Source organism: Diaphorina citri, unplaced genomic scaffold (assembly GCF_000475195.1).
Source record: "Diaphorina citri unplaced genomic scaffold, Diaci psyllid genome assembly version 1.1 scaffold368, whole genome shotgun sequence".
Taxonomy (NCBI): Eukaryota; Metazoa; Arthropoda; class Insecta; order Hemiptera; family Psyllidae; genus Diaphorina; species Diaphorina citri.
This window is the reverse complement of record NW_007377803.1, coordinates 161946-184912: the sequence shown is the minus strand read 5'-3', so window position 1 is coordinate 184912 and position 22967 is coordinate 161946. Positions and strand designations below refer to the sequence as shown.

The 22967-nt window shown below is 40.8% G+C and overlaps 2 protein-coding genes across 4 annotated transcripts; both read left to right on the top strand.

Annotated features, from left to right (window-relative positions):
- Positions 1 to 141: 141 nt before the first annotated feature.
- LOC103508108 (dynein light chain Tctex-type 1-like) lies at positions 142 to 2082 on the top strand. 3 transcript variants are annotated; one of them, XM_026822812.1, is made up of 3 exons: positions 142 to 332; positions 741 to 1183; positions 1299 to 2082. In XM_026822812.1, the coding sequence occupies exons 2-3, from the start codon at positions 840 to 842 to the stop codon at positions 1351 to 1353; spliced, it is 399 nt and encodes a 132-aa protein (XP_026678613.1). In that variant the 5' UTR covers positions 142 to 332; positions 741 to 839; the 3' UTR covers positions 1354 to 2082. The 3 variants fall into 3 exon arrangements, with proteins under 3 accessions (XP_026678613.1, XP_026678612.1, XP_017299106.1); XM_026822811.1 differs by having other exon boundaries at positions 741 to 1191; positions 1307 to 2082; XM_017443617.2 differs by lacking the exon at positions 1299 to 2082 and having other exon boundaries at positions 143 to 332; positions 741 to 1246.
- A 1152-nt stretch (positions 2083 to 3234) lies between these two features.
- LOC103508115 lies at positions 3235 to 21841 on the top strand. The gene is made up of 12 exons (XM_008472649.3): positions 3235 to 3629; positions 4099 to 4184; positions 4751 to 4905; positions 5426 to 5517; positions 9941 to 10080; positions 10572 to 10883; positions 11418 to 11621; positions 12217 to 12345; positions 12955 to 13185; positions 13701 to 13820; positions 14129 to 14237; positions 21550 to 21841. The coding sequence occupies exons 1-12, from the start codon at positions 3556 to 3558 to the stop codon at positions 21839 to 21841; spliced, it is 1944 nt and encodes a 647-aa protein (XP_008470871.1). The 5' UTR covers positions 3235 to 3555.
- Positions 21842 to 22967: the final 1126 nt, after the last annotated feature.

Genomic DNA, 22967 nt, shown 5'->3' with positions numbered 1-22967 from the left:
GAATGTGAGATTGCGAAGTCGCGAACCGCGAAGATAAAAACAACACTAGCGCCACTAGCGGGATCCTGACGCGTAAAACTGTGCGGTCTAGGCAGACGTAGAAAAATGGCAGCTGGCTGGCTTCTCAAACTCAAATGTAAACAAAGGATTTCATCTTTGAAAGTTTGAACTTTTTTCACTTTTCGTTTTCGGATTTCGAACTTTTTGTGTTTTAAAAGCTCATTTGTTCTTGGTTTTTGAAGTTATCTGCAGAAAAAATTCTTGGGTGCATTTTTTCCCTTCGTACGATTAAGGCGATTTGCTCAGAACGACTATAATTTGTTTAGAAACTGGTAAGCTAGCATCCTATGTCACCTTTGTAGATATCTACCAAGTAAGGATCCTGTCTAACATCTTGGTAGGAATTTGGTTCTAGGTATTTCTGATTTCTAACACCAATTCACGGTAGCCCCAAGTAGATTGTCCTGCTTTGTTGACAAATTTATTATAAGAGAGATTCGTTTTATTAGAGGCTGTCATTCATTAGCTGATTGACTTACGACACAGCATACCAATCAAGAAGGTATGATGAGATCTCCTTTCCATATCCCACTCCAATGTTATAAAACCAGCAAAGTTGCAAACCAAAAATCCTTAAAACATTTTATGTAAATTATGTTTGTCTAATTTAAAAGAATATAAATAGAGAAGATGTTAAATTGTAGATACTCATTCTAATGACTGATCTGTTTTTATTACAGGCTGAAAATTTGTAGGTAAACATTCTCCTAGATTGCAAAACACCAAATCCCCTGTTCAAATTATTCCCAGTCTCCTACGCAAATACATTCTCACAAACTATGGAGGCTGCTACACAACCATCCACACTGTCGACAAAAGATGTCACACAATCAACTGCGGCTCCCGGAGGAACCACAGAGGATTCTAAATTTGCCGTAGATGAAATCTCGTGTATTATTAAAGAGGCAATTGAAGACTGCATTGGAGGCAACACTTACAACTCTGCCAAAGTATCAACATATGTGTCTCAGGTTGTGGAAACTATTATGGCCAACCTGATCAAGTTAGACAAACCATTCAAATATGTGGTCAACGGAACGGTGATGCAGAAGCTAGGTGCTGGACTTCATACGTCTAGTTCCTGTTTGTGGGATGATAATACAGACGGAAGCTGCACAGTTAGGTGGGAAAATAAAACAATGTACTGCATAGTTAGTGTGTATGCTTTGGCATTGTAAGAGTCCAATGTTTTGTTCCTGTTTGTGGGATGATAATACAGACGGAAGCTGCACAGTTAGGTGGGAAAATAAAACAATGTACTGCATAGTTAGTGTGTATGCGTTGGCATTGTAAGAGTCCAATGTTTATGTTTTCCATTCCTCTGTACAGATAATTATGTTTTATGTTTAACACTCGGAAATATTTATTGATCTGATTGGGTAATGTTAATCAATGGAGTACATTCAAATGACTTCCAACATCATTTTCTCACTGCTTTTTCCTGTAAATTTTAATTTAATTTTATTTTTCTCTCTCCAATCACAACTTTTTTATTTATTTTGTTTCTGTTTTCCTAACACAAATACATAATTTTGCTCTGATGAACCCAATATTTTTCAAAGCACTTGATGCCATATTGGCTTATGTTACTTGAGTATACTTAAATCTATAATTTAGATAGGTACATACTTAAATACATACTAAATAGTACCTACCTAACCATTCATCAGTTCAATAAAAATATGTTTAACTGTTTCGGCACAGTTGTGTACTTCAGTAGGTATTAGATAAATACTTAAATAGGTACCTATTCCCCCCCCCTTCAATCAGAAAATTGATTGTAAAGTTTTAAAACTGTATAAGACTATTGATTATGCTAAGTTTATCCTATGAATTACATGTGTACTCAGGTACATAACTGTAACAGAACGAACAACCCATAACAGGGAGTGGTAATTATAAGCCCCAGACTTCAAACAAACCTTTTTTTTTCCATTCAAACAAGTTTAAAGTTCTTGGGTTTGCTTTTTCCTAATAAATTAAAAATAGGTATTAAAAGACTTGGAAATGAAAAAAAAAAAACTAAATAAAATAGACTATTAATTTGTATAGGAAATTTATTTTTAATTATATTTGAGTCACTATTCAAAATTATAAATATTGATAATTAAGATTACACATAATTATTTATTCGTTTGTACGGAAAATATTGTTTTATTTATTGCTTTTATTTTTGAAAAAAGTCCCACATTTTGTCAAGTACTGACACATACTTTATTCATGGTTTGATCATTTTGACAAAGAAAACTTTAACAAGGTCTCACCCTCCCGATATCGAAGAGAATTCGGACAAGATAATTTTCGAAAACGAACCCTGTTTAGGTTAAAGTACGCCCGGGCGCGAATCGAACCCGCAACCTAACGCTGAAAAAACTTCATTGTATTGTACAGACAGAGGATTTGACATTCTGTGAAGCCACTGGTTGTCTGTGTTGTGTCTGTATAATATCTGCTTTCAGTACGACATTATGTTCCTCAATCTCACTCTTTGTCAGTCTTAGACCAAGATAGTCGGCTACCATTTTCTGCATTGCGTTTGACACCTAGGAACAAAAGAAGTTAATACCATTATAGTACGACATTATGTTCCTCAATCTCACTCTTTGTCAGTCTTAGACCAAGATAGTCGGCTACCATTTTCTGCATTGCGTTTGACACCTGGGAACAAAAGAAATTAAAACCATTATTATTAGGTATTATAGCTTGCAGCAAAAGAAATGGATACCATTAGTATAGCTGGAGGTTGGTTGAAGTGGTTGCAAACGGTTTTCCCCTGACTTTTTTCCAAGAGGTTTGATAGAAGGAACTGTTACTGCTAAGGTCTTATCTTCCCGAAATCGAAGATGGAAAACAGGATAGGAGAAAGCCAGCCGTTCCGAGAATGAATATATCCGTCCAGGATAAAATCCGCCCCGGTCTCTCGACTTTTGTACAATGCGAAGGAACGTGGGACAGGCACTACATGTGTAGCGGATTGTATTCTAATTGAAATGTCAGGGGTTCTAACTCTCTTGGTTTATTGACTAATGTCCTTTCCCTGTGTGGCCCTTCGTGTCTATCAAAGTGTAATCAGACTAATTAGTCAGATGATTTTTATAACCCTAATTAATTCGGTAAAAAATAAATAATAATATTGACAAATTTCAATATTGTTAGTACAAAAAAGAAATTACCTGCTTGCGTTTTTAAAGTTCCTTTTCTTAAGACATTTATTGATTTAAAGTCTCTTTTTAGAAGTGATTCAAAGGTTGTCTGTCTGGAGGACGTTAAAGAGGGAGGAGACAAGCTTAGTCTGGCTGGGGGACTTTAAATAGGGAACATACCAGCCTTCAGCCTGTCAAAAAATCAATGTTATGTCAACTAGGTAGATTGGCTACCTCTTTGGACCCCCGGGGGCCATTTTCCGAGTGAGGTCTACACTAAGGTCTACACTACACGCATCGGGGTTTCTAATGTTCAAAGTGTAGAGATCATGTTCTATTCTGTGCTAGCAACATGAATAATGTCTTAATATGGATGGTGTGTGTGACAGGGCGATGGAAATGGACTGCAAGTTATTCCATAGACAAGTAAGTAATCCAAAATTTTTTTTTTTTTTTTTTTTTTTTTTCAAGAGGTTTGACAGAGGGAATTGTGTAATTGCCTATGTACGAAAATCGAAGAGAGAACGATAGCAGAAAGCCAGCCGTTTCGAAAAGGAACCTTATCTTGATAAAATCCGCCCCGGGCGGGGATCAAACCCGCGACCTAGCAGTTACAAGGCACATGAGCCAGACGCTCTACCCTCTAAGCTAAGCTAACTAGGAGAGCACTTAACTTAAGTAGTTATATATGTATTTTATGTGTATTTTATGTATTTTGTGTGATGTATTGTGTGTATATATGTGTATTTCAAGCCACACTCTCAGACTGTCTGACAGACCTAGATCTCTACCGTCACGCGCACGCGCAGACTCTCTGACCTGACAGACCCCAGGGCTGTGAGACCGTGATCTTTCAGACGGTCCGAATTGATTTCTATGTCAATCTATTTCTCAGCTTTGTTCGGCCATTTCTGGGCCAAATGTATGATGATCGAGCTTACGAGGATAAACACATCTACTCCACCTCTACCCGACATTATGGTAAGTTAGCCTGATTTTTTCCCCCATATCCTTCATTATAGTAAGGTAATACAACATTAAATTTTGGCAAGCTACCCCATTTATCTATTAAACATTATGTTACGCATATAGGTACGCTAAAGAAATAAAATCTCACAGGTAGGTGCTTACTAAAGTAACCGACATTATGGTAGTTTTTTTTGTAAGGTCACCCTATGTATAGTGTACACCTATATATTATTTTGTTCATCAAGTCAGCAAATTGCAGAGGTCAGGACAGTAGGTATTGTTAGGTAGGTAAATAATCAACAATATTTTGAGATTCTGGATCTTTAATAGTCCGCGGGAGAGAAGCTTTAATTTCGAAGGGTCAGGAGTTTTTTCAAGACGCTCGATAGAAGGAACTGTAACTGATGAGGTCTGGAAGACAGGATAGGAGAAAGCTAGCCGTTCCGAGAACAAACCTATCTGTTTAGGATAAAATTCGCCCTGAAAAGTACACATAAAAACTCGTAGGATGTACCTTATACTTAATATCAACACAATTTATTATTTTATACCTTTATACTGGGTGAATCCGATGACAGGTGTCACCTGGGTGGAACTGGTGGACGACCACACGTTCACATTTCATCCTCCTCCCTCCACCATGGAGATTAGCTTTCCCACCCTGTCAGATCCAGAGTGGATGAACCAGAGTTGCCAGATTGAGCAAAGCCAAGAACTCTTCCGACAATATCAGGTAAACACGTTTTTTTAGAACTTTTAAGGGGAATAGGGGGGGGGTCAACTCTAAAAAATCCACGTCCCTTATGTTGACTTGAAAAAGAAAGTGGAAAGAAGAGGAGAAGAAGAAGAAGAAGGATTTTTTTTAGAGGTTTGATGGAGGGAACTGTAACCGCTAAGTCTTATCGTTCCAAAAGCGAGAACGATCCTTCTCTGTTTAGGATATAATCCGCTCCGGGAGGGAATCAAACTCACAACATAGCACTTACAAGGCAGACGCGATACCTTCCAAACTAACGAGGCTGTCTTTTCAAGAGGTTTGATATTGATAGACAGAACTAAACCAGTGGAAGTGGCCCAAATTTTAGTTACAAGATTTGACCCAAACAAACAGAGATCTCAAGTTAAGTAAAACCATGTAAAAACGGAGGTTCTTATCGTCCCAAAATCGTGAAAGAAGAAAGACAGGATAGGAGAAAGCCATCCTTTCCGAGAACGAACCTTATCTGTCCAGGATAATCTTCTTTTTTCTCTAGATTTTCCGTCGTAAGTTCACTATGCCTAACAATCTGATACCACAAACAACTGCGGATGTCCAATATCAGTGCGAAGTCGATATGGATTCCGGGTAAGAAGGACCATAGATTTTACTGAAAGATAAAAATGGGTACCCTACTAACCAAAACAAAATACAAAAAAAAAAAAAAATCATCGTCGTCGTCGTTTTTATTACTTCGTGGAACGAAGGGGAATTATTATTAATTAGATTCATATTAGACACCCAAATTAGACAATGGCTTACCTTATTTCTACCAGAAAAACCTATTTAGACAGATCCGATTTTCAACAGGGGCGGAGTTATTCAGGATTTTCTGTTTTTCGAAGTTTTTCATACCTTATCCTCTTAAAACGCCTTTGTCTTTTAAACTAATAAAGATAATGAAAAATTGATTATACTATTGAAAAGAAAACAAAATTTGCTATAAAATAGGTCTAACACATTTGGAAATGCCTTCCCTCAAACACAACCAGAGGCTTGAAAAAAAGATTTTTTGTATCTCTTTAAAAACTACCATTTTTTCAATTCGATTTTTCTTCAATTTTCCACTGAAACCCATTGAATTTCTGATAGAAAAGTACCCCTTTTTTTCCTCTTTAATTCCACTATCTTTAATTTTCTGAGAAATCATTATTTACGGAGATATTAGGTACCGATGCAAAGGGAGAATCCGTCGATTTCCTACGTTACTATGAATCTTTATCTCCTTAAGGCATAGTTACCTACATAATACCTCTTCTCTTTTACGAGTGAAGTACATAGGCAGCTAGGGACCTATATCTATCGAAACTTGAAAGCTCTAGATTTCGTGAAACGAAGGGAAAGATCGCAAGAAGCTCCAGATCTGCTTTCTACCCATTCGACCTACTAACTAAGCCAAACACCATTAATCTATTTCTTCAGCCTTTAATATTGCGTATTTGCCTTCTATATTTAGCATTTTATTCAGTGTCTAGTCAACTCTATTAATTTTATTCGTTTCGTAAGTTTGACGCAGTGGAGGTGCGTGTTTTCAGTTGGGGGGAAAAGAAAAATCTGAATACTGAGAGCACCTGTTTAGACTTTAATGTTGACCTTTTTACTTTCCTTATCCTATAGGAAGGAAAGTAATGTAACCAGTTTTTAATGCCAAAACACGTTTTGAGGTCCCTAGAGCCTAAATCCAAAGTTTCAGCCATTGGCAAATTTTCGATGGTCAGTTTTTAGTGCCAAAACACGTTTTGAGGTCCCTAGAGCCTAAATCCAAAGTTTCAGCCATTTTTCCGTGTCCGGGAGTTTCTCGTCTTTTTACTTTCCTTATCCTATAGGAAGGAAAGTAATGTAATCGGGTCAAATTTTCGATGGTCAAATTTTAGTGCCAAAACACGTTTTGAGGTCCCTAGAGCCTAAATCCAAAGTTTCAGCCATTGGTCCGTGTGTCTGTCTGTCTGTCCTTCTGCCTTCTGTCTGTCTGTAAAAAAAAATATCTCGAGACCGGTAAGAGCTAGAGACTTGAAATTTTTGGTATGTAGAATGTCTGTCTGTCTGTAAACAAAATATCTCGAGAACGGTAAGAGCTAGAGACTTGAAATTTGGCATGCAGATGACAAATGTGACAAGGATGCGACACGAAACATTTTGGTTGAGACCGGTGCAACGGTTGGCGGCATTTTACCGCTTTTTGGCGGTTTTCGGTGTAATTTAACAATATCTCGGGAACGGTTTGAGCTAGAGACTTGAAATTTGGAATGTAATTCACAAATGTGACAAGGATGCAACCAAAAATGTTTGGTTGAGATGGTTGCTGTGCTTGGCGGTAATTTGACCGCTTTTGGACAGATTTCGACCGTTTTTTTGGCGGTTTTCAGCTATACCGACTAAACTGTTAGAGATATATTGTAAAAGTTAGGGTAAAAGAACACTCAAATAAGCACCATTAAATAGGATAAGGAAAGTCGTGTGATGTTCACACCAGATTTTTCCTACGAGTATATCTTGTCCAGTTGTCCTCCCTCCCTTCGATTTCGGGACGATAACAGCTCCCTCAAACCTTCCAAATAGGTACATACCTTCATCCGAGTAAAATCTCAAGTTCTTCTTAAGGCCAGCCTAGTTAGCTTGGTTGGCAGCACGTCCACCTTGTAAGCGCTAGGTCCCGGGTTCGATTCCCGTCCGGGGTGGATTTTATCAAGAACGGATAAGGTTCGTTCTCGATGTGCTGGCTTTCTCCTATGCCTATCTTCCTTCTCTCTTCGATTTCGGGACGATAAGAGCTTAGCAGTTACAGTTCCCTCTGTCAAACATTTTGAAAAAAATATTACTCAGTGAGTAAGTAGATTGCTACGCCACTAATTCTGATGTCTGGTGTGAAATATTTGTCAAGGTCGTTTGATGTACGTCAAGGACGAATAGGAGATGAAGATTAATGAAGAAGAAAACTCCTTTGAACAAAATGAGAGGATGTGAGTTGCAACAGGTTGATATCCGGATGGGTGCTAGGGATCACGACCGTAGATATCACGTCGTGATACCTACGGTCTACGGATCAATGACCATCTGGTCAATCGCGTGTTACTGTGGCTTTTCCCGCCGCACTCAAACTGGTTAGCTCTCTCACAGCCTTTAAATCTCGTCTTTCCTGCTCTACTATTTCTAGATAATTTAATAATTCTTTTTTACTTATCTATACTCTACCTTTCTTCATATACTCCTTGTGTTTATACTTCAACCCCGTCTTGTTTGTCTCATCGTAATCCCTCAGCACAATATGGACATTCTTCTTCGCCCTCTCCTTCTCCACCTTCATCTTCTTCTCCTCCTTCAACAACTCATCCGTATCCAGGGCGGACAAGTGTTGTATATTGTCCATCTCGTCCAGTTCCTTCTCTTTCTCGTCCCGATAATCTTCATAGGCTTCGGTTTCAGCTTCTGTTTCGTCGTCGGGAGTCTGGGCATCGTCTTCGTTGTCCCCTGTCGCTTTGAGTTTCTTGGTGGGTTTGGTTTTCGCTGTGAACCAAAGATAAATGGTTTTGTAAATATTGTATACAGTTTTTTTCTATACTCGCTAACAGCCCTTAAATTCGAGTCAACTTTTCTCTAAGGTTAACATGTTACACATGGTCGACTCCGTCAACTGATGGTCGATCGACGAGGTGAATCTATGCTGCGAAGGCAGTTTACGGTTTCACTGGACATCGATCGAGTCGACCGACCGACGATAGATCGATGGTTTCTGGTTTTCTAGTATTTGCGTTTTGACCCAGCACCTAAATGGGAAGTAGCTACTGTGCTTCTTATTGTCCCTCTGATGAGGGACCAGAAGGACATTCTACGGGATGGACATGGTACAGCACAGACCACATGAGTGTAACTTGCCTTAGACTACGGGAGTAAAGATACTTTTCAGTCTCATTCCGGCAGTATATACACATAAACAGGGTATATTCTATTCTATTCTATCTTGGGAGGGGAAAATTTCAAACCCCCTGTACCGTTACCTGTAGTTGTTTTCCTGCGTCTGCGTCGTTTAGTGGTGGTCTCAGTATCAAGATGATAAATGATGGCAGGAGTGACTTGTGTACTTCGTGTGAAAGTGTAGCGCCGGTTTAGATAATTCCTGATGTCATCGCGCATACTCCTGGGGAGGGAAAGTAAGATGATCACTTGATCAGTGAATGATCAGAATCTCATAAGATTTGGGGGACACGCCTAGTCCAGAGGTAACGCACTGACTTCCTATCCAAAAGGTCGGTTTGATACTTTGATGCCCACTATCGACAAAATTTCGCACTCGTTTTTCGATTGCCAAATATTTCAACGGGTTACATTCTCGTGTTCACCCAGCACCTAAATGGGAAGTATTATGTCTCTTTTCGCCCATCTGATGAGAGGCATACTACGGGATGGGTATTCTACAACATTATGTAGATCACAAGAGTCTAATGATAAGCTATAAGCAGTTATTTTATCGAAGTAATAAATGGCTTACCTTATTTTATAATTGACTAGGGTTCTTTGTGGGGGATTATTATTTACATGACACCGACTCGAGTTTCGCCTCACTCGAGTCATCCTGAAAAAGCCTACGAGTGAGGCGAAACTCGAGTCGGTGTCATGTAAATAATAATCCCCCACAAAGAACCCTAGTCAATTATAAAATAAGGTAAGCCATTTATTACTTCGATAAAATAACTGCTTATAGCTTATCATTAGACTCTTGTGATCTACATAATGTTGTAGAATACCCATCCCGTAGTATGCCTCTCATCAGATGGGCGAAAAGAGACATAATACTTCCCATTTAGGTGCTGGGTGAACACGAGAATGTAACCCGTTGAAATATTTGGCAATCGAAAAACGAGTGCGAAATTTTGTCGATAGTGGGCATCAAAGTATCAAACCGACCTTTTGGATAGGAAGTCAGTGCGTTACCTCTGGACTAGGCGTGTCCCCCAAATCTTATGAGATTCTGATCATTCACTGATCAAGTGATCATCTTACTTTCCCTCCCCAGGAGTATGCGCGATGACATCAGGAATTATCTAAACCGGCGCTACACTTTCACACGAAGTACACAAGTCACTCCTGCCATCATTTATCATCTTGATACTGAGACCACCACTAAACGACGCAGACGCAGGAAAACAACTACAGGTAACGGTACAGGGGGTTTGAAATTTTCCCCTCCCAAGATAGAATAGAATAGAATATACCCTGTTTATGTGTATATACTGCCGGAATGAGACTGAAAAGTATCTTTACTCCCGTAGTCTAAGGCAAGTTACACTCATGTGGTCTGTGCTGTACCATGTCCATCCCGTAGAATGTCCTTCTGGTCCCTCATCAGAGGGACAATAAGAAGCACAGTAGCTACTTCCCATTTAGGTGCTGGGTCAAAACGCAAATACTAGAAAACCAGAAACCATCGATCTATCGTCGGTCGGTCGACTCGATCGATGTCCAGTGAAACCGTAAACTGCCTTCGCAGCATAGATTCACCTCGTCGATCGACCATCAGTTGACGGAGTCGACCATGTGTAACATGTTAACCTTAGAGAAAAGTTGACTCGAATTTAAGGGCTGTTAGCGAGTATAGAAAAAAACTGTATACAATATTTACAAAACCATTTATCTTTGGTTCACAGCGAAAACCAAACCCACCAAGAAACTCAAAGCGACAGGGGACAACGAAGACGATGCCCAGACTCCCGACGACGAAACAGAAGCTGAAACCGAAGCCTATGAAGATTATCGGGACGAGAAAGAGAAGGAACTGGACGAGATGGACAATATACAACACTTGTCCGCCCTGGATACGGATGAGTTGTTGAAGGAGGAGAAGAAGATGAAGGTGGAGAAGGAGAGGGCGAAGAAGAATGTCCATATTGTGCTGAGGGATTACGATGAGACAAACAAGACGGGGTTGAAGTATAAACACAAGGAGTATATGAAGAAAGGTAGAGTATAGATAAGTAAAAAAGAATTATTAAATTATCTAGAAATAGTAGAGCAGGAAAGACGAGATTTAAAGGCTGTGAGAGAGCTAACCAGTTTGAGTGCGGCGGGAAAAGCCACAGTAACACGCGATTGACCAGATGGTCATTGATCCGTAGACCGTAGGTATCACGACGTGATATCTACGGTCGTGATCCCTAGCACCCATCCGGATATCAACCTGTTGCAACGTTGTTTAACTTCAGCGATCTATTGAGAACTGGAGCAGTGAACTTGCTATCGCCGAGGCTCTGGGTTACTCTACGATTACTTTTCATCTCTTCTATAGTAAACCGAAAAACCATGAGATTCTGTGTTCGTGTTAATATAGGCCGGGCGGTTCGAACTAAAGTTCGCGCGCCTCCCGGCACGCTTAATGACAGTTCTCTTCCAAATCAGCCCTCTTAAAGATTCCGTCAAAACATCTTACTCATATCAAGATACCTAGATTTTTTTTTTTTTTTTTTTTCAAGCTATCCTCTATTTCCTTATTTCAGGTTACTATTTCAAGGACGAAAGTGCCCAGTTCATTCGAGGCTCCAAAGAGTACGTGCCCAAGATCGTTTCAAACCATTCGAATCTGAACCGGTTTATCGAGAAGCTTCAGCAGCAACCGCCTGGAGAGAAAGGGGTCAAAACCGGATACAAATATCGGAAGGAACGGTTCCGAGATTCCGGTTATGAGTTTAGAGATGAAGCGGGTAAGGGCGTAAGTATATAAAGATGTGTCCAAACATAGTCGACCGGCCGTCAATCGATGTCAACTGAACTGTCCACACTGCCTCGACAACATCGATATCGATCGACGGCCGGTCGACTATATTTGGACACACCTCAAGGCCAGCCACTCACGGTGAGACATTCTGTGATGTCCGCCACACACGTTCAAGCATGCTTGACAGACCCCTTGACAGGCGCTTTGTCGAGGAAGAAGCAAGAAGTTTGTGGGGCGGAAAAAAGACCACAGGCAACAGAGACCTTGACAAGCCACTTGTTGCTTGATGAAAATTCAATCTTTCAAGGGACCTGTTAATTTCTGCCACACCCGTTCAAGCGTGCTTGACAAGTCGCCAGCAACTCACGCTAAGAACGTCTGATAGACTCTGCGGTCTCACAGACCTGAGTCTGTCAGGTCTTAACGTGTGTGTCGGAAAAAGCTTGAGACCTAAGGTCTGTCAGACAAACTTTTTTCAACAAAACACAGACGCTTTACTATTTCAAGACCCAATCAATTCCTCTGCTACAACTTCTTCTCAACTGCCACTGCTCATCAACATTTGACTTATTGCGCCGCAGGTAAATTCTACCGTCAGAACATACAGAACCCTGGTGATGTGAAGGACTATGATGTAGGATTCAGATTCCGGGATACCATCGTGAACAATTCGGTGGGCAAGATGCGAGCCGTCCATCGACTTCGAGAAGGTAAGAGCAACCCTTTCAGCAAAATAAATTTTCTAGAGATCTACTAACATCTATTGGTATAAAAGTAGGACCATCGGCTGTACCTATTAAACGCCCTGTTGCTCTGCGACCTGGTTAGATCTTTTGTGACTCTATATCTACCAACATCTAGATAAGTATTCAGTGAAATGTAGAATCCACTCAGGCAAACCCTTTTAGTGTCACGTGTCACATTGTGTCTCTATTAAAAGGTTCCGTGTCTCTCATATACACTACGCAGTCTCATATACACTACGAGGTGCGCAACAGATCTTTAAATCAAATCTACCTAATTTCAAGTCCCACATCCTGCCATACACCGGGGTGATGGTCTCTGGCTTTAATTGGCTCGTCCTGAACCACAGTCAACCATCGGCATCGTGAGAACTTGTTCTTATTTCTTTAAAAGCAGAGAGAACTCTTTGAAAATTGTCAGCCAGCTAATAGGCTGGTTAGGGCTAGCTGTTCTCCTCCCTGTTTATAGTCCTACAGACGCTAGTCTACTCTCTGTTTAACGTTCCCTATTAGCCAGACTTGTTTAAGTTCCCCTAGCCAGACCAAAAACTTAGACCTCACTTCCTCCGTTCACAGGCGTTAAATTCAAGAAAGGTTTCGGTGACACCAAAGACTACGAAACGAAGCTCAAACATTCATACGAGGATTATGGAGACTCTCGCTCCGTCAATAAGAGAAAACATGAAGAGCATCGCATAGAGAAGAATGTAGGGCGGCGCGCGCAGTCTCATATACACTACGAGGTGCGCAACGAACAGAGAGGCGCGCCCAATGGCACGCGCATGAATATACATCACGCCGACTATGGTGAGACAGATGAACGAGTTCTTTAGTGGTAGATCTCCGGGAAAGGGACCGTACACTCCAAAAGATGTGTCCAAACATAGTCGACCGGCCCTCGATCGACATCGCAACGAAGTGAAACTATGTTGTGGACGTTTCAGTCGACATTTATCGATGTCAATCGACGGCCGGGCCGGTCAACTATGTGTTGACACACCTAAAGGTTTGCTCGGACCCAAATTTGTGTTTCGAATGTTCTGATTAAAGTTGACGCACTTGTAAATTAAATCAACACGTTCGATTCTTTATGTAGGTATTGAATAACATTTTTGCCAAATTACGTCAAAAACGGACAAAACCGTTCGAGATAATGCAGGTACCTATTTCCAAAAATGGACAGATATTGAAAATATGTATGATAACATTGATAACAAAGGTAGAAAATATGGTAAGAAATATAAAGGTGGCCATTGATGTAATAAGTCCGCCATGGAAAATTGACGTTATAGAAACTCCTTCGACCTTATTCGATGTTTCAGATAAAATCGAGTTCGGCCACAAGCTGAAGAAGCACAGGCCACCCGGGCGGCAAGCTCTGTACATTCCTCGTGAGGTGGCCGGCGGCCGATTTGATTACGTCAATCAGGATGTAGAGGAGCAAACCGCCAAAAAGCGGTCAAAATACCGCCGACCGTAGCACCTATCTCAACTAAACGTTTTGTGCTACATCCTTGTCACATTTGTGAAGTACATACCAAATTTCAAGTCTCTAGGTTATACCAGTCCGGAGATATTGTTAAATTACACCGAAAACCGCTAAAAAGCGGTAAAATGCCGCCAATGGTTGCACCGATCTTAACCAAAATCCTAAAATTCAGAAAATTTCTGACCAATGGGAGCTGGGTATGGCTGTCTAAACCAGGCGAGGGGCGTGGCCAAGGGTAAGGTTTAGACCAACTAGAATTCAGAGACACGAACCAGAGCTACGTCCTGAGACAGCAGAGAGGCAAGGTCAAATTTCTGACCAATGGGAGCTGGGTATGGCTGTCTAAACCAGGCGAGGGGCGTGGCCAAGGGTAAGGTTTAGACCAATTAAAATTCAGAAAGTTTCTGACCAATGGGAGCTGGGTATGGCTGTCTAAACCAGGCGAGGGGCGTGACCAAGGGTAAGATTTAGACCAATTAGAATTCGAAGGGGCAAGGTCAAGTTTCTGACCAATGGGAGCTGGGTGTGGCTGTCTAAACCAGGCGAGGGGACTTTATCGGACTTATTTTTCGAGGGTTAGGTACAAATAGTAAAAGCTCTGAAAGAAACAATCAGAAAGCGACTGCGCCATGTTTTATTAGGTATACTTGTAATTACTAATAAAATAAAAGACAATTTTCTTTTATGAACATTTTTAAGATTTTAGTTAACTTTTTATATTAATTAATTGTTTTTTTATGTTTGTGCAGACTTGACGGCATGATGTCTAAGTAAACAAGTTTTTTTCAAAGTTTCAAGTATTTTAAGTTCACTTTGAAGAGTGAAGTCTCACTTTAAAGAGAGAAGAAGAGGAGAGTTTTGACATCTAAGCTTCTTGAATAAGATTGTTGTCATTTCTTCTTCTTCTTCTTCTTCTTCTTCTTCTTCTTCTTCTTCTTCTTCTTCCTTTTTCCTCTTCTTCTTTTTCCTTCTTTCTTTTCTTCTTTATTGTTCTTTGTCGTCTTCTTTTCATTTATTTATCAATGTAACTTTTGCGCTCTTAGATTTGATTAATATGGCATGAAACTCATTAATTATTCAGAGATCAATTACTTATGAGTTTGTTTCTTTAACAAACTTTTTTTTTTTTTTCTTTTTTCACCGAGTTCGCCTCGGTTATCCTCCTAGGTACTAATTAGTTTCTTTTCAGTATGTCCGTGTGTGAATGTGGACTAACATTCCGGTCCAGTCAATTGGTCAGTTTCAATTGGATTTCGAGATTGTTTAGTTTACACAAGTATATGTTGTCCAACTGAACTACATAGTACCCAATATCCATCTACCCATATTACTGGGATGGATGTCAATGGCCTGTAGACAGTCCAGCTCCATAAAATTCAGCTATTGGCTAGATATTTAGACACCACCTTTTTTTTAGACATCAGACATTTTTAGAGACACTCCCATCTTTCACACTTTCCCCCACAGGCCACGTCATTCTCAAGGAAAAGCTCTACAACATCTCACAGGAGAACAAGCAAGCCTACAACCTGATCCACGAGAAAATAGTTCAACCCAACTTCAAAATGCAAAATGAAAAGGGTTTCATCCAAGACATGAAGAATAATGAAGATTATTATGAGAAGACATTCACGCATTATTTCAAACAATACAAGAGTCACAATATCAAGTATACGCAACAGTACAATCAGATTGTGAATATGAACAAACAGGTAAGTAAGGATTTGAAACAATATACAAGAGCCACAATATCAAGTATACGCAACAGTACAATCAGATTGTGAATATGAACAAACAGGTAAGTAAGGATTTGAAACAATACAAGAGTCACAATATCAAGTATACGCAACAGTACAATCAGATTGTGAATATGAACAAACAGGTAAGTAAAGGTGCGTCCAAACATAGTCGAAGTGAATCTATGTTGTAGAGGCAGTGCGGACGTGTCAGGACATCGATCGATGGCCGGTCGACTATGTGTGGACACACCTTGAGGTATTTACTTTTTTTCCAAGATATTTGATAGTGAGAAGCGTAACAACAAAGGTCTTATCGTCCTGAAATCGAAGAAAGGGGACAGGATAGGAGGAGAATGAACCTTATCTCTCTACAATAAAATTCAGCCCAGGAGGAAATCCAACCCGCGACCTAGCGGTTTACAAGGCAGGTGCCCTAACCTCCAAGCGAACTGGCTTAAAGGGACAAGATGTGCAACACTTTTGAGTACAATACTTTTTGTACTCTTGAGCACAGTACTTTTTGTACTTAATGAGTACAATCGGTACTTTGTACATTTAAGTACAATCGGTACTTTGTACTTTTGAGTAAAGAGGTGTGAGTGCCTTTTTGTTTCGAAAACTTGGTGTTGTTTTATGAGAAACTTTCGCCGGATATTTGTTTTCTTGGGGTTGAGGGGTAAGTATTTATTGTTTTTGAATGCTGGGGAAAAGTGTTCTGGCTCTGAAATGAGCAACAAAAAATCGTACAGCAATAAATTAATTTAAATACTCCTACAGACCGAAAATTGTACCGAAAAGTTCTACGGAATATTTTGAAGGGCAATTTATAAATATGGGGTTGTTTAGAAATGGCGGCTCGATGTGGGGTGTTTGGAGGGAGGTGAAAAGTTGAGAGTTTTATGACTCGTGAGAAATTTCAAAAAAAAAATTACCTATTTACCGAGGTATTTCTTCTTCGTCAGGACTAGGCAGACAGAAGAAGAAGAGGAAGAAGAAGAAGAAGAAGAGGAAGAAGAAAAAGAAGAAAAATGTTTAATATGCTCTCCGCCAAACTCTGTTTTTAGCCTAATAGGTATAGGTAGTTGATGTGACTGAAAGAGGGAAATGCCGACCCGAAATGGAATTGGGAAAATGGCAAACTGAAACAAGAAGAAAAGGTACCTAATAGGTATGTGATGCAAAATTAACTCTGATTCCCTTTTCTTCTTCTTTTAAAAATCTGGTGTGAACATCACACGACTTTCCTTATCCTTGTGAATGATGCTTATTTGGGTGTTCTCCTAACCTAACTTTTACAATATCTCTAACCGTATAGTCGGTATAGCTGAAAATCGCCAGAAAACGGTCAAAACCGCCAAAAAGCGGTCAAAATACCGCCGACCGTAGCACCTATCTCAACTAAACGTTTTGTGCTACATCCTTGTCACATTTGTGAAGTACATACCAAATTTCAAGTCTCTAGGTTATACCAGTCCGGAGATATTGTTAAATTACACCGAAAACCGCTAAAAAGCGGTAAAATGCCGCCAATGGTTGCACCGATCTTAACCAAAATCCTTGTCACATTTCGTGTCGTATCCTTGTCACATTTTACAGCTGCATACCAAATTTCAAGTCTCTAGCTCTTACCGTTCTCGAGATATTTTGTTTACAGACAGACACACAGACAGACCGACAGACAAACAGAAAGACAGACAGACACACACACGGACCAATGGCTGAAACTTTGGATTTAGGATCTAGGGACCTCAAAACGTGTTTTGGCACTAAAAACTGACCATCGAAAAATTGACCCGATTACATTACTTTCCTTCCTACATAGGATAAGGAAAGTAAAAAAAAAGAGAAGTTTGTGATGCAGACTTTGTAAAGTACTTTCGAAGAAAAAAAGTTTCCAAGAAGAGTCATAACGTTTGTGCAGACTTGACGGCATGATGTCTAAGTAAACAAGTTTTTTTCAAAGTTTCAAGTATTTTAAGTTCACTTTGAAGAGTGAAGTATCACATTAAAGAGAGAAGAAGAGGAGAGTTTTGACATCTAAGCTTCTTGAATAAGATTGTTGTCATACTCGCCTTCTCACAGCAACCCGATACCCAGCCTGAGTAGGGTCGGCAAAAGCCAACAATACACGATTGCCCAGATGATCGATCACTGTTGCTTAACATCAGTAAACCACCGTGAACTGGTGCATTCAACGTGCTTTTACTTTACGCTGGCTTAGCTGAGCGGTAGTACTGTATTTTCATCTTGGTCTTGTCACAAAAGATCTAACCAGGTCGCAGTGACCAAGGGCGTTTATTAAAGCCGATGGCCCTACTTATACCAATACCTATCTTGGTCTACATTCTTGCCCCAATACATGCACACATTCAATCCATTTTCTTCCATCGTTTGTAGTTTTTCCTCTACAATTACCTGAAAATGGCCACTTGGTCTGTGGCGCATAATATTATCTCTAGTAGCGCTGTGAAATTTTGACTTGCCGAGCAGGAGCGCTACCGAGCTCCTTAATACTTCTCCCGAACACTTCTGAATCTTGATCCGCCTTCCCTAGTTATAGTCTAGGTCAGTCAAGTCAAAACAGTCCAAGATCAAGATTGATCTGTCATATCATTCCCAGGCCACTGGATCTACCCAGACTCGGCCGAACTGACCACGGTGGCCTCTCTGTCTTCGGGCCAGATCGCGTCCATCTTCCAATCCTTCAACGGAACGCGGGAAAACCGCGAGCTCAACTATCGTGACTGGGAATCGTACGAGATAACCGAGTATCCGAAAACGACGCATATCTGTCAGCTGAAATTCAATGCGGAGGAAAACCGGATGGAGTTCTGCAAACACCCGAGCCATGCCCTCACCTGCCGCGAGTGTAACAAGACGTTCAAAGGTGAGAATATGATAGAAGAAGAGAAATAGAATGGGTAGAATAGAAATACTGGGTAAAGAGAAAGTGAAGGAGGAAGAAAGAGGAGGAGGAGGAGGAGGAGGAGGAGGAGGAGGAGGAAATAGAATACGAGTGGAATTCCAGTCTGGCTGGGTTACTTGAACAGCCTGAAGTTTCTCTCGTTAAAGCAATAGCCAAGGTTAAGTGCGAAATGGCCAAAACTAAAAGCAATCACTCTAGGGCTAATTGAAGGGGTGACCGAAAACGCCGACCCCGTCTGAACAAGGGAAAAGGCGAAGAAGAAGAAGGAGGAGGAGACGAAGAAGAAGAAGAAGAGGAAGAAAAAAAGAAAAAAAAGAAGAAGGATAGAATAGAAAGCAACGAAATTATAGGCAGTTTGGTAAATTGAACTCTGATAAGTTTGAAGGGTTGGACGAAATCCCTAAGAAATTGACCCATTTTCTTCCTCAGGATGGTTCGAATATAATCTGCATCAGCAAGCCGTCAACAGGAAGTTGAAGAAGTATTTCCTAGAACCAGATGGACTCTTTAAGGACATGATTACCGTCCAATATTTCAATGGATCGTTAAGACCAGGTAAGTGGATTATCCTCTTAGGCCAGCCACTCACTATCAGGGTATCAGGTAGACCTGACAGGGGGACTTTTTCAACCGAACCTGTTAGATGATTGGCTGGCCTTAGACTGCTAGGGTAAAGGGATTACTTCATTGACAAAACGAAGGTCAATATTTTAGCTCCATGGTTTTGCATTGACTTTGTCTGTTTGTGCCAGCCTAGTTAGCTTGGACGGTACCGTGTCTGCCTTGTAAACGTTAGGTCGCACCGTCACTGGTCGCTACTCAACTGTCGTCCCAAGCATCAACTGTCGAAAAAAGTGACACCACCGGGAATGTCACTAGTTACCTCCGGCGTGCTAGTCTATACCCAGTTGGACACAGAGGTTGCTCAAGCACTCTATTTTCATTTAAATTGTAATTTATTTCCAAAATATTGTACCAAATACACAAGACCTTGTTTAGACTGCGAGAGTAAAGGAACTTTTCAGTCTCATTCTTAGACTGCGACAGTAAAGGGACTTTTCAGTCTCATTCTTAGACTGCGACAGTAAAGGGACTTTTCAGTCTCATTCTGGCAGTATAAGCAGAGGGTATATTCTATTCTTCTCAGGTGTTGGTCAAGCCGTCCATATCGAGCGGGTCACCCCCAACCTGTCCGACCCGTACACCACTCCCAACATGGGCTTCATCCCGTTCGACGAGTTCAACCCCCTCCACATCAACCCCGAGGATGTCCCGCACAGTCCTTCCCTAGAGGAGACGCCCCCTGCGGAGGCTTCAGATGATGACCTTTACGATAGCTTGCGAGAGTCTAACGAGATCACCCGACCCGACTTCAAGTTCCAGTATCGGAGAAATGATAGTGTGGCGTCGGAGGTGGGTATATTTTTTACTAGCAGGAGCTCAGAAATGGAGCAGTTGCAATTGGGAAAATATTATTAATAAAAGGTCGATTCCTACGTAAAAAGTTGTGAAAAATTCGAATCTGAGGTCAAAACTCCAAAAAAGTAACTTTAAAAGGTCGAAAATTCAATTTTTAATTGCCGTTCCAATGACAAAGTTCAAAGAGTTGTGACGTCAACCTTGACAGAGACATTGACGGCCCACCCATTGGACCCCTGCGGCCATTTCTAACAACCTTGAGTGACCTTGGGATCTGGTTTATGAACGGAACCGATCTATTGTCGCGCGCCGACCCTTATGTAATTCCGTACCGGTGATATTATTGTACCGTATAGTACGGTGTTGTCCTCGGGTATATGCTAGGTATATTCTATTCTATTCTCATTAGGACTTTATTTACATATGTAGACAGAATATGTACGGAATACTTACAATGGAGGAGTTGCAATTGTCACATTTGATGTGACGTCATCGCCTACGGGAGCGTATGCCGTGACGTCAAACTTAACGATTTACCTGTATTTTTTAAATCGATTTATCTCGGTATCTAGAAGTCGTAGAAGAAAAAGAAAAATTCCGTTGGTCCTCATTTTTCCTGCTCTATGACTTTGAAACATCACCCAAGTAAGCGCAACTGATCTATTGGCTCCGAGCGTTTAAAGAGAGCTCCAAGCTTTCCAACACCGATGATCCAAATTTTCTGAGTCTGGCTTACGCAGTAAAGAAGAAAAATAATCTCCTGGAAGGGGCCTTATTTAAATACGGTCCTGTTTAAAACTGTGACTTGCTTGAATTATTTTAAGGTAGAAACCACTATCATCACGTCACGTCACATGAGCTCGCGTGATGTGATAGTAGTGTGGCCATCCTTAACGAGATTACGTACAACGTACAATATTATGGAGAAAATTGATCCACATCTTTCTGACTCCCGTCACATGAGCTCGCGTGATGTGATAGTAGTGTGGCCATCCTTAACGAGATTACGTACAACGTACAATATTATGGAGAAAATTGATCTACGTCTTTCTGACTCCCCATGAGCCATGAGTTCACGTGACGTGATTGTGAGTGTGTTTCTACCTTTCATTCTAACAAATTTCCGCTGTACCAATTTTACTTTCCTTATCCTATAGGAAGGAAAGTAATGTAATCGGGTCACACATTTGACAGCTGCATACCAAATTTCAAGTCTCTAGCTCTTACCGTTCTCGAGATATTTTGTTTACAGACAGACACACAGACAGACCGACAGACAAACAGAAAGACAGACAGACACACACACGGACCAATGGCTGAAACTTTGGATTTAGGCTCTAGGGACCTCAAAACGTGTTTTGGCCCTAAAAACTGACCATCGAAAATTTGACCCGATTACATTACTAACTTACTTTCCTTCCTACAGGATAAGGAAAGTAAAAAAAAAGAGAAGTTTGTGATGCAGACTTTGTAAAGTACTTTCGGAAGAAAAAAGGTACAACACTGTTTGGATCCCCCCCTCCCCCCCCCTCGGCAAAATCCTGGAAACGGCCCTGCTTGTAACGCATTTCATTGGTTCAATCCCTCTCCTCCTCCAGTTTCAACCAATCAGAGCCGTTGCCCGCCGTGCTACCAGATTCCGACCAATACGTGAACGATGTAGACGACATCGCAGCTCAATTCAACGTTAACGAAACCGGTTTCAATCTCAAGGACGAAATGTTCGAGAACCCAACGCTGAACTACAAGTACAACCGGTCCCTGGGGAGATATTACTCTAAGGTGGGAGCCAACGGGTCCTATAAGGACATGGTGTACAAACGGCTGGATACGAGGTATAAGAATCCGGATGGCTATAGAAAGGTGGACAGGAAAGGTAAGTCACCGTAAGTTATATTTCAATCTCAAGGACGAAATGTTCGAGAACCCAACGCTGAACTACAAGTACAACCGGTCCCTGGGGAGATATTACTCTAAGGTGGGAACCAACGGGTCCTATAAGGACATGGTGTACAAACGGCTGGATACGAGGTATAAGAATCCGGATGGCTATAGGAAGGTGGACAGGAAAGGTAAGTCACCGTAAGTTATACTCTTTTTATTATTATTACCCTACCTGGCGAGATTATCGAACTCTCGACCCTTACCATGATGAATGTAAACATTGAACCTACCGCTGGTAGATTATCCAACCCTCGATCCTTACTGGGTTCGTTTCCCGGTGGGGTCGAAGTTTTTTGGCTCTGTGCATGGATTGCAGGGTGCACTCAGCCTTGTGAGGACAATTGAATAGCTACTTGAATTGAGTAGCGACCAGTGGCGGCATGACCAGTGTAAAAAGATTGATAAGTGATAATAAAATTATTATTATTATTATTATTATTATTATTATTATTATTATTATGTAGAAAGGGAGGAAGAAGTTAGAAAAGATAGTACCTCGGTACCTACCGCTTTCACATTACTTCACGGCTAAGTTATAAGTACTCTGTCCAAGGGGGCAAAAATTGGATGTCACGGATGCGAAAAAAATTGAACTATGCAATTAGAAGGCGCCCACGAATTTATTTTATCTCCGATTTTCACGAAATGTTCTCAGCACTCATCGCTGCACAAGAAGAATACAGTATGGTAATTAGGTAGAGAGAGGTACATTAAAATAACACACGTGCCACGGTGCCGTTTAAGTTCAAATGAAGAAGAAGAAGAGAGAGGAAGACGAGGAGGAGAAGAAAAAGAAGACGAAGGAGGAGGAGAAGAAGAAAAGGAAGGAGGAGAAGAAAAAGAAGAAGAACTACATCGAACCATTTCCCTTAAACCTAAATTAAAGTACGACAACAGAAATACACAAGGAAAACACGAGTTTTCAATTGTACCAGAGTTCTTCTTTTCTCCTCCTCCTCTTCCTCCTTCTCCTCCTCTTCCTTCTTCTTGTCCTCCTCCTCCTCCTCCTCTTCCTCCTTCTTCTTCTTCTTCTCCTCCTCCTCCTCCTCCTTCTTCTTCTTCTCCTCCTTCT